The sequence below is a fragment of the Epinephelus fuscoguttatus genome, linkage group LG3, assembly GCF_011397635.1.
Source record: "Epinephelus fuscoguttatus linkage group LG3, E.fuscoguttatus.final_Chr_v1".
Classification (NCBI taxonomy): Eukaryota; Metazoa; Chordata; class Actinopteri; order Perciformes; family Serranidae; genus Epinephelus; species Epinephelus fuscoguttatus.
Genome location: NC_064754.1, coordinates 39,294,171 through 39,306,381, shown reverse-complemented (window position 1 = coordinate 39,306,381; position 12,211 = coordinate 39,294,171). Strand labels below are relative to the sequence as shown.

The 12,211-nt window shown below is 42.9% G+C and overlaps 1 protein-coding gene across 7 annotated transcripts in view; it reads right to left on the bottom strand.

Annotated features, from left to right (window-relative positions):
- kdm4c (lysine (K)-specific demethylase 4C) overlaps positions 1-12,211 on the bottom strand; it is a 42,704-nt gene that overhangs the window by 19,658 nt on the left and 10,835 nt on the right. For 5 of the 7 annotated variants that reach the window (XM_049571049.1, XM_049571047.1, XM_049571050.1 and 2 more), the window contains exons 6-13: positions 9,567-9,616; positions 7,090-7,193; positions 6,673-6,810; positions 6,256-6,449; positions 5,156-5,388; positions 2,357-4,503; positions 2,138-2,249; positions 799-980 (exon numbers count right to left, since the gene is read on the bottom strand). In XM_049571049.1, coding sequence (XP_049427006.1) covers positions 799-980; positions 2,138-2,249; positions 2,357-4,503; positions 5,156-5,388; positions 6,256-6,449; positions 6,673-6,810; positions 7,090-7,193; positions 9,567-9,616 — 3,160 coding nt within the window. The remainder of the gene's footprint in view (positions 1-798; positions 981-2,137; positions 2,250-2,356; positions 4,504-5,155; positions 5,389-6,255; positions 6,450-6,672; positions 6,811-7,089; positions 7,194-9,566; positions 9,617-12,211) is intronic. The other 2 variants (XM_049571048.1, XM_049571046.1) reach the window with 2 other exon arrangements.

The following is a 12,211-nucleotide window of genomic DNA, read 5'->3' as shown; positions in this document are numbered from 1 at the left end:
ATAGCTCTATTCAAGAAATTTCAGAGAAACAATTTCGAAAATTCTCCAGGCTAGACTTAAACGAAGTAGTGTAATATAGGGCTGAGCTCAAATGTTTGACCATTCAGGTATTTGTGCGTTGAGCAGGAATTTGGTTTTGGTTCTCTGAGCTTGAGACAGCTGGTAAGAGTCCACGCAAACACACACAGTGACAGGTCTAAGTGTTAGCATCACACGGCTAACATTACTTATTAGTTAGTTATTAACCTCTGTTGCTGTGTCAGCTCGTGTTTACTGGGCAGACATTGAACTGACAGTTCAGCAGCTGTCTTCCAGTGCTGTGTCTAAATTGTGTAATGCATGCATGTAATGCTGTGTCATAATCAGTACCCACCCGCCAGCCAAAGCTTTACATATTCGCTGTTGATTACAAGCACAGCTCTGCAGCCCAAATAATTGTATTCAAGACAGCCCTAAAGTATTACTAGGCTTAGGGTAGAAAAAAAAAAAATAGACATTCGCTCCAGATGGGATTAGAGTCACTGACCTGTGCAGGTAAAATTGAAAACACCCCACCTCATGAGAAGAACTAAATCCTGTGGAGCTTAAGGAGCAAAAGCAAGAGTCCTGCTCTATGTGATCTGCAAGTATTGATTCTTACATCTACAGCTCGGTGGCTTGGTGATACAATCATATCTTAAAATGTGTTTACGCTCGTGTCTGCAACACATACAGGCGCTAATGAAAATGTTACACAGTTTGCAATCTAGCATCCATCAAATGACACAGGTTAGATACTTTTGTTGAACTCCACTTTACCTGATAATAGGGCATGAAGAGTGTGCACACAGCACAGTATGGCTGGATGGTGGCTGCATGAGCATTGTACTCCCTCTCCGCTGTGAAGCAGCTCTTCCTGTTCTGCCACAGGTAGATGAGGGGCTTCGCCCACGCCTCCATTTCCTGCTCCTCCTCCTCCGCCAGGCTCGCTTCAGGGGGCTCTGAGTGGAGATTAAAAAAAAAAAAAAAGCCTTACAACCTGGCAATCACTTATTTATTCAACTGCTGCTTCTTTCACTATGGCCTAGATGATGATTCATGCAATACAGAGTACAAATCTCTTGTCTGGTAGTTTGTTAATTAAGCCTGTTCTGAATGTGAAACAATAGTGTGCCCTGAATATCAAAAACACAGCATGCATCATTCTCACAATTGACTTCAGCGGTATTAATGGACTACTGCTAAATCAGATCCAATCCATCCACGGAGGTGACAATTTCCTCCAGTGACTTGAAAAACATTTTCAATGAATGGAAGCCTGTCTGTTTTTAAAATTACCCAAAATGATTAAGAGCTCTCATCATCATAAAATAGGCTTCTTGCAGCCATGGTCATTTCATGGTCATTTCTTACTCAGGGATAAACAACTAAAATGGCTGCTGAATTATTCATCCTTTTTCCACAACCATGGAGATGATGAATGTGACTGTGTGTGTATATGTGCATTAGTACTCGTTAATTGAGGGCTCTCCCTCCCACCCTGTTAAAACAAATAGAGTATCTGTCACTAGGTCATTTTACTGTGGTAGGCCTGAGAGTTAAATCTGTTTGGTTTATGCGTGCATTGACGTCAGACGAATCATTTGGGGGGACATAAAATGTGAAAAATGAGGAGGGGAGGGAGGGACCGCAGAGTGCAATGGTTCAGTGGTTATAAAAAGCTACGCTGTGGGAGAACATTAATGTTACCTGACATTACTTACTATTTAAAAGTTCGCTGTTAATGGTATTAAGGCAGCAACTCTATTCCTCCTGAGCCTAATTTCTTGCTGGCTATCCTACCTTTTAACAAAGAAAATGGCATAATTTTTAAAGTGTGGTGAACACTGGTTTGCAAACCAGAAAAAGAAAAGTTATGGCAACTGTACTGCAACCAGCAGAAGTCAAAGGATCATGGTTTCTGGCCCTGTGCCACCCACTATGCAGCACCAACCACAACAGGAAATGTCCCTGGGTTTTTTATTGAAATGAGCATGGCTCTTGGCTTCCAGCATGTGCATGTGTCACTGTCTGAATGTTTGGAGTCTTTTTAAGGCTAAACCTTTACGATACCTTTCAATGAACTGTGCGAACTGTGTGTTTGTGAGTGAGTTCCCACCATCATCGCTGGCAGCCTGTTGTTTGACAGCAGTGGGTACAGCCCTTGCAGTAGGTTTCCTGAGTGGGTGACGCCAGCTCTTAGTGGTCCTCTTTACTGACAGAGCAGGGTACTGGCATGAAAAGGCATCGTTGAAAGGCATTAGTGTGCAAATAACATATGCTTTTATCAAACGTGAGCAAAAGACTGAATTCGTATGATGTGGAAAAGAGCACTCACTGCACAAACCTCCCCAGGTTCCAAGCCTGATTCATCACACTCGCAGTTTCTTGTATCATTTTCCTCCTCTTCTTCTTCTTCTTCTTCTTCCTCCTCCTCCTCTTCTTCTTCTTCCTCCTCTTCTTCCTCCTCCTCCTCCTCCTCATCAGATGACTCACTACTGCTCTCTCCCTTGACGCTACCTTGCTGCTCTACCTCTTCAACATCAGATCCCCCTTCTTCCATATCAGACACCCCATCCTGCTCTCCTCCTCCTATCCCAAGAGGTGAAACAGCAGTATCTGAGTGTAAACTCTCCTCTGCCTCCCTTTGCCTCCCTAGCTCCCTGCACAAGGAAAGGGCTTCAGACCCATCTGCTTCCCCTCTATGGAGCTCATAATCTCCACAAAGCCCCAGGGGCTCAACAGCACCAACTGATACCAGCGAGGTGGGCTCGAGCTGGGCCCAGGTGAGAGGTCCACCTTCCTCTTCCTGGTTCTCTGACTCTCGGAGGTCTTGCTCCGCGTCCTCCAGGTCTGTGACTTCTTTGCACTGAGGTTCAGTCCACATGGTGTAAGGTAGAGGGTCGTGGGTGAAGTCAGAAGGGAGCTCTGGGTGCAAACTCTGGATGAGTACTGCAGGACCCTGGGAAGTGAAGTTTCTCCAGATGCTGCTGGAGAACGGTCTGGGCTCCATGTATGGGTTCTCGGAAATACAATGCGAAGGGGAGTATGTAGTGTGGGGGTGGTGGAGTTGTAATGCTGAGTGACTGTCACTGTGAGTGCATACTGGAGGGGAAGGGGTTGGGGGATTATTGTTTGAGGTGCCAGTTAAAAGAGAGCCAGAACTGCTCAGACTGAATACACTGTCTCTTTGAGCTGAGTCCTTTGAGTTATCTTTACTTGCTAACTCTGGGAAGCTGTATTGCTGCTCTGTTTGAGGTGCATTGCTCTGAACTAGCTGGCGAGGGGAAGCACCAGTCTGTCCAGTACTAACATTTTCCAGCACTGAGTGATCCTTTTCTGCAGCAATTCCTGGCATTATTAGCATTTCCTGGACAGCACCAGATGTTATTTTGTGCATAGCATTGGTAGCTAAATGAGCTGTGTTTCTTTCTGAACCAGACGCTGCTGCTCCTTCGCAATTATATGGAGACTCTAAATGCCATTTGTTGGTATATTCGACAGTAAGAAGCTCTTTCGACATCATTAGGTCAGTTTCCCTCTCTTCCTGTTTGGCTCCATTTGAGGACGGAGAGCCGGTTGGCGTCTCCCGCTGAAGCACAGGTGCAGCCTGGTGACTGCATGATGTAGCTTTTGAAACGCTGGTTAGCCCATCATCGGCTGGGGTGAGGGAGGGCATCTCTTGGATCAGCACAGGTGGCAAAGGGCAGATTCCAAACTTATCTGCTGGCTCAGGAGTGAGTTGTGGCATATCCACTGCATTCCTCTGTAGCAGAGGAGGGAAAAGATTTTCCTCAGTGCTGTTTTTTTCTAAACTGCAGTTGTGTCCTGAAGGGAAGAGGGAGCCACATGATGTGTAACTATCCCCCTCTGCTGGCTCAGTTTTGAGATCATAAAGTGCTTCTGTGGTGGAGTGTGGATTGATGTGTTTGGGATCAACAACAGTGTCCATTTTCTCTGCTTTAGCAGTGTTGTTAGTGTAATTCTCAGTACTCGTGTCCATGCTACTGTCAGTGTTTGGTGCGAGGCATAAAGTGTCTTCTCTACATGAGGAACTAGATGTCTGAGCTCCAGAGTCAGGGGGGCACAAGCTCATCTCAGTCTCAGCAGAAGTGCTTGTTGTGTGGGAAAATGAGCTGAGTTTGTTGGCCTCAAGGGGAGAGACTCTGCTAGAGCAGTCCTGAGATGTTGAGAGGTCTTGTGGTTCAGGAGAATGACACCTTGACTCATTAATTCCTGGATACATCTGGGTAGCCTCAGGCGACTGCCTGAGTCCTTCAGGACTCCTGTTCATGACCCCTGACCCTGAGAGCTGCTCAGGGTCAATGTGAGTGATCGTCTCTGCCTGGAGGTTGTTCTTCACAGGGGAAGCAGGGGAGGGACTGGGGCTGCAGTGAGAGTTATGGGATGGCTCCTTATTTGAAAATCCCAAACTATTACTCTCTACACGATTTACCTTGACCACACACATCTGTCTGCAAGGACCTGTTGAGGATAAAAATAAAATCAACCATCAAGCAAGCAAGGACAGTAAAAATAATTTCATAGGTCTCACTCAGTGTCGGGCAGTAACGCGTTAGTAGTAAGACTTTACTGTCTTGACATTATTACATTTTGCAGTAATAACATTACTTTTCCCTGTAACAAGTAGTGTTATTAATTAGTAATACATTTTCGGTAATAAGATTACAGGATATAATTTGTCACAACCTTGCAATTGTAGACTCTTTGCACTGCAAAAAACACAATCAACATGAACTGAAGGAAATACAAACCACCATGAGGATGGCTGTAGCCCAACACTGGCTAAACAGCCAAAACTGGAGTTTAAATATGACAACAGGCTACAAGAAACAAAGAACGAATGAAGCTTGTGGCTGGATGTGAGGTGGATGAAATGTTGCCTATCACCAGGATTGATTCTCTGTCTTTCAGACAGATCCTTGGGAAAAATTCAGGTTAGAGGCAACAGAAGACCCCCAGGTAAAAAAATGTGTGAGCTATCTAATGTTAGCCTTAGCTGTGCTTATCGGAGGAAAAAAAAGTAATGACTGATAAAACTTTGAGTAACAAGCTCAACACAGACAGACAAACTGTCTTTATCATGCACACACATACACACACGATCACCTCTTACCAGCAAGCTGAGCAGAGTTATGATTCTGGTTGTGCTTTGACTCAGCTTCCTTTTTCTTCTCTTTCTCCTCTTTCCCCCTGCAGGTTGTTCCTGCCACTGACCGGCGCACCTTGGGCCCGGGCGAACCGCCCGAGCCTTTTCTCTTGCTTTTTGTCAAAGCTGAGCTGTCATCCAGGCCAATGGGCTCCTCAGTGGTTCTCAAGCGCTTTGAGCGCATACGAGAGTGGGTGCTGCTGTAAGAAGGGCGAGAAATCAAAGAAGATCCAAAATCAAAACCCTGATTAACGCTGACAAACGAGAGCAAATGTGGAATTTTGTTATTTAGGAGACAATGGCATTTGGCTTTTGCAGCTGTGGCAATATTTCTGGCCAAACGCACTATGTCACTAGCCAATGCACCAGATCCACTATCACAGGCACCATCACCACAATATGTATCTCTGAATGTTGTGTGGGAAATGTAATTGTTTTTTAAGTAAATGTTCTTTTCCTAATACAAAATTAAATTTGATCTTTACTAACACTGATGAGGACTGTTTATCATACAAATTATCACGACTCCTACTCCTGATTCAAACCCCACCATCACCATTAGCTGCAGTTCACTACTCTCATTAATAGTATGGCATAGAATACAGATATAATGCTGTCTGAGGCTACATCCGCGATAATCGTTTTTGTTTTAAAATATATATCTACTGCTATGTTCAAGAACAGCATCAACATTACCCTGGCATTTTGGAACCTCTAAAACAGAGACCTTCACAAACATGGCTGCCCCTATTTTAGTTCCAAAATTCTAGGGTTGTGTTTAAGTCTGGATGGGCGGAAACTGACTTTTAGAAACAATGACATTCACGTTAGCTTACGTCTACATATCTTTGAGATTTCACTTTAACTTTTGCCATCTCTGTAGTATTTCCTCTAACTAAGCAACCAACTGCAGTTGGTCAATAGTCATGTGATATGCATTTTCAGGCATGCTAGTATGGACTGAGGTTAATTCTGAAACAGTGCTAAAATGCCCGTGTGTACAGATTGTTTTCATTTCAAAATGAAAAAGTATTAGTGCAGATGTAGCCTGAAGGTAAATACAGTACCCTTTATTAGTAGGCTTGTTCTTCCGCCGCCTCTGTAACCAGCTCTGCAGCTCCGGTGTTGAACTCGGAGTGGCAAGTAGGTGGTCAAGAGGTGCAGAATCTTTGCCCAGCATCCAGTTAGGGTACCGGTCAGGTTGAAAACGTTTCACAAAGGGTTCCATAGATATCTTCACCATGTCCTTGCTACATGTGCACTGGAGGAAAGAAAGAGGAGGGGGACAGGGGGGAGTTATATCTGCTTGGGAAAAGTACAAAGAGGCCTTCTGGAGTTCACTTTTAAGGCTAAATTATAATACTGTTCTGTTTGATTCAGTATGACTTTATACCATGAAATTAACTGTATTCAAATCTGACACCTATTTGTTAGACTTCCCAAAGACATAAGGTGTGCGAGGAAGACTCTCAGCTGAATGTTACCTGTGTGGCCACTTTGCCATAGTCTATCCAGCGCACAGTGGCAAAGTTGGTGGACTCTGCACAGTTGAAGCCATGATTGAAGCCAGCATGGTAGCCATAGGGGAAAGTGATCATGAACTCTCCTGCTTCCTGAGTAATCTTTTATGATAGGGCAAGAGAAAGACACAGAAGGAGGATTGTTTTTTTCCCATGGAGATCACTGCCACTGAAACTGTACTGTCCTTTTGGTTTGCAAACATTTCCAAGTAAAAGAAAAGAATTAAAATAAGCCACTGCAAATTTCTGCAATCAGTCAAAACCAGCACTGCTAATTTTACTGGCAAGAAAAGCTGTTTCCAGGAAGTTGGTAAATAAAGGGAGTATAAACGCTGAGAAGAGGAGGACAGAGAGTAATTTTCAAAGGGGCTAAGAGCCTACCTTATCAAAAGGAATGCCATACTTCTTCAGTATGGAAGGGGAGATTAGAGTCATCTTGTGACGAAGAAAAGCCTCACACCCCTTGAAGCTGTTAGGAAAGAAACCTGACAAAAATATGCACACACACGCACACCATTAACATGGAGTGTAAGCCAACAACAACACCAACACACACACAAAAAACATACATGAATAAAAAGCCTGACTAAAAAGCTAAGTGACAGGTGGAGTTTAGTTTTTTTGGTTGCAATGCAACCTTTATTCCCAGGCGGTCAGGTCTATCTTGTGTTTTAACTTGTTTCTATTTTAATCCTTCCACAACATCTATGCACTTATATGTGTTTATGTTTATACATATGTGTCTGTCTTTGTCAAACACTTTGGTGCATTTGTGGTTGACCCTTTTTTCCCATGTTTGTGTGTCTCTGTGACAAAAGGGACAAACCATTTTTTAAACTGGTCCAGTATTGAGTAAGACCGCTGCAGCCATAGTGATGAACAGGCTGCAATGTAATCCCTATGGGCAACTGTGTACTGTCAGTTTACGTCCACTAAAAGTGCTTGTTTTTGCTACAGACAGGCTCAGATTGTTGTTTTAGTTGTCTGACATTATGGAAAAGGCCCTACCAAGAAATGAAACACTTGTCCTTACTTTCTGCTGATCTGGTCTGTTTGTTAGAGTGTGTGACCAAGTCTCAGTCAAGGAGAAGTCTCATTCTGAAATCTCACAGACTTCTCCACATTGTCCAAATCAGTTAAGTAGTCAGCCATGACATTGAAAATCTAAGCTACACTTTCTGTACTCTGACACAAAGCAGTTTGTACGCGGACACATCAAACTCTTCCAGGCACTCTCCAAATGGACAAACTGACAATGTGCAATTGCAGTGGTTTAGGGGTAGTTGACGAGGTGGATGTACGATTAGGTAGATGGGTAGGTGGCTATGCTGTAAACACTCAGACAAAGACGTTGGTATATCCAGTATACCCATGTATACTAGGGCTGGACGATATGGACAAGAATTCATATCTCATATATTTTCTGAGATGTCACAAGCACTTTCATAAAAACAGACTGATCAAAATAAAATGCAAAGAGAGATTTTTTCCCTGTTTGAAAATATACAGCTGCACAGCATGTAAATAAAAAAAATTAGATATAGCACTGGAGCTTAAGAGGTTTAAAGGTTTTTTTAGCACAGGCCACAAAACTATAACATCAGTATAAAAGGATCAAGTAGAGCTAAATCCACTGTAGTGTGGAACAATTAAAAATCTTTGTGGGGGGGAGTTCAAAAGTTGCTTTCCATGGCCTCTCAAATGAATCTAGTACTGGAAATGATTTAAAGCTTTTTATTTATTTAGGCTATTAATCTTATGTATGCACAGAGCATCAACAGAGAGGCTGAGGGAGGGAAGGAGCGAGAGACACTGTCTACTTTACATACATCTTGTAAATGAAATGTATGTGTTGTCGCTGCATTTTTTAATTACATCTGTCGTCTGCATCCAGGCGCTGTCTCAGTGTCACACAAAAGACTATAACTACAAAGAAGAACAGTGATGCGCTATGATCCACTTCACACACAAACTAGCAAACAAACGCTCACTGACACAATCAAGCGGCTCTGTCTCCCACACATGCAGCGCAGCACTGGATTGCACTGCAGTAATGTCATTCATCTCACAGACTGATTTAGCATAGCACGTGCAATGTCACATTGCAGTCTAACAGACAGATTAAACAGAGGAGCAGCTCTTTGTCTCTTTTAGTGTTGCTGGAGAACTTGTGAGTGAGTGAGTGAGTGAGTGGGTCGGAGCTGTAGTTGGTATATCGCCCAGCCCTAGTGTACACCCTCCATTGCCCGCAGGGATTACATTGCAGCCTGTTTTGCTGCTTTGGCTGCAGTGGTCTCTCTCAATACTGGACCAATTTCAGACAATTGTTGTTTCCATTAGTCACTTAGACACAAAGAAGTGGGAAAATGGGGCCCAGGTTAAAAAATACCTTCGTTTTCCTTTAAGTTCTCACCCTTTATTGCTTTACATTTATCCAGTGAGGTAATCAGCACTGTCATCTAAAACCTTATAGGCTTATTTAACATTACATTTTACACACAATTATATAGTTCTAAATGTAATCATACACATTTCAGTTTATTTAGTCTACTAATGCTTGACAGTATGGATTTCCCTAAAGTGGTTTGTCAATACATTAAGCATCTCTGCCTATTTACATCTCTCCTAACAGCAGTTTTTGCATGTTTGTAGTCAGAGCTCATTAGCATGCTCCATCTTGAGCTTTGCCATTACCTCCAGTGCCCTCTCAATGCTGAGTTTAATTTATGTGCTGTACTTTGTTGTTTAGTGCAGACCTGCTTCTGTATGCTGCGATCGTTATTTAATAATTATTTAATTTCCTCTCCCCGCCTCCATTTATATGGAGATTACAAAGAGAATATAAATTATTCTTTTACCTGTAGCCAGACGCTCTAGTCTCTTCCCGTGCTCCGGGGGGATGGCATACCTGTTAAAGACAACACATATTAGATACGGGGCCAGACAGAATTATTTTTGACTGTGGATGTGGAATTCTGAACATGTACTGTTCATTATGCCAACACTGAAGCATACAGTTTAGCCATAATGAACACATTGTAGCACACACAGTTGCAGACGAGTTTTCAGGAGAAGCCTTTACAATTTCAAGACTGCCATCAAGTGGTGGATACAAGAATCATAGCAATAAGGCTGATTAACCTTTTCCAGTACTGCACCAATAATAAACATATAGAAATTCTAACACGCAGAAATGTTGTTATCCCTTATCATAAATGTCTCTTTAAAGTTTCTGTGGAAACCTTCATATAATCTGCTATCACTTTTCTTCTAGAATATTTGATGTGTTCGGTCTCTGTAGCACTTCATTTCAAAATGTGAAGCCTACTTTCATCTATGATAGGGATAAAACAACCATCACTGATTGCTGTTGAGTTAAGTATCTTATTGACCTTATTCTGTGTTGTCTTGTGTCACACTGCTGACGCAATCTGAATTTAAACTTCCCAAAGTTCCCGGTGAGAAACCTTGGGAGCGTGACAGAACTCCCTCAAGGTTTGACTAGGCATTCCATTTGACTAGCACCATCCGCCCTCAGGTCTGTGGCATTTCTATCATCATATCACCTGTCAGCTTAACGGAGCAGGGAGAGACAGGATGAGAGGGAGAGGCAACCTCAGGTGGAGGTGACATGGGGAGTTGGAGGGGGTTGGGGATTGAGAAGAGGTGAGAAAGGTGCATCTTTAAGCTGCTCCCTCCAGGGATGAGATGTCAAAATAGCAGCGAGATGAAAGAGTGTACGCCAGTGTGTGTGTGTGTGTGTGTGTGTGTGTGTGTGTGTGTGTGTGTGTGTGTGTGTGTGTGTGCGCACGCGCGCACAAGTTGATAAGGGTATGCATGTGTGTGGGTACTTGGATCATCAGGCTGCTCTTTGTGAGTGTGTATGTGTGCGTGTCTGTGTTTCTGTGTATATGTGTGTCACTGTCTGGCTGTGACACTGATCCCTGTGGGGTTGCAGGGCTCACTGCTCTAATGAGCAGAACTCCCTCCAGGGCAAGAGGGAGAGAGAAATGGAGCAAGCCAAGCTGACAAAGAAATAAAAAGCAAACTCCATTTTGATCTACCTGCATTCTTCACCTCTTTTCTTACACTGTAGTATTTTAACCTGAACCTCCTTAAAAGGTTGCTGCTGCTCTTCTATTAAAGAATGCACACGCTTTAACAATCAGATCTGTGTAGTATACGGTACATTCTGTGATTGACTTAATCGTGTTACCATGTACTCTGGTCAGGCTTGGGTGATGAATACATGGAACGGTGTCACATAATTAGGATAGAAAAAAAAAAAAAGGTACTGTATTTTGTTTAGTGCCAGAAAAAGGTAAACTGTTTACTGTTTAGTACAAATGGCAATTATTAGCAGAATTACAATTTTAAATTACACTTTGTGGAGTTGGCATGTTCTCCACGTGACCGTATGGGATCTTCTCCAGATTCCTCCCACAGTCCAGAGACATGCAGGTTAATTGGTGACTCAGGTGCCCTCAGGTGTGAGTGTGAGTGTGAGTGTGAATGCTTGTCTGTCTCTATGTGTCAGCCCTGTGATAGTCTGGGAACCTACCCAAGGTAAACCCCACTGCTCGCCAAATGTCAGCTGGGATTGGAGTTACAGATAACGAATGAATGCATGAATGAATGAAAGGATTTAAAATAAAGAAGGATATACTACTATCCGTATACATTACAACACTTCACAAATCTCACACAAGACTTGAGTGAAGCCATATTTAACAGTTACCAGTTCATTATCAAGGCCTCTCTTAGCTCAAATTAGAGTTACCACATCACGCTTTTATGCGTCCGCCAACCAGTCATGTACGGTTTACACCCATGTCTGTCCAGATTTATATGTAGCCATGACAGCTGACAAAGCTTTGTGTATGGATGGTGCTGCAAAGAAGCTACATATTCTAAAATCTTGATGCTTCACACACAGCACAGAAGATCTATGTAATCCAAGGTGAGCACCCAAGATGAGTGACACCAATTCAGTATCTGCCCAAATGTCTCTTCTGTTCCTGAGCTATGACATTAAATAACGAAAGAAAAGTGTTTTGGCAGAAAATTATGATGTCACAGTGAAGTTGACCTTTAACCTTTTGGTTATAAGTTGTCATCACTTCATCATTTTAACTTATTAGATATTTGAAGGAAATGTTGTCATTCTTCCAAAAACATGTTTTGTGAGGTCACGGTGACGTTAACCTTTGGCATCCAAAATCTGATTAGTTCATCCTTGAGCCCGAGCGGGCATTTGAATGCCACATTTCAGAAAATTCCCTCAAGGCGTTCTTGAGATATGAGAATAGGACGGATGGACAGACAGACAACCCTAAAACAAAAAAAAGATGTAATCAGATTATTGATACACTACCCTGCACCTGCGCAAGCATTCCAGTACTTTGAGAGTTTCACACAACTCCACTCTGGTCTTGAGTGAAACCCTAGCTAACAGTTGCCAGTTGATTATTATAGCCTGTTTTCTGGTGGAAATTTCACCAGT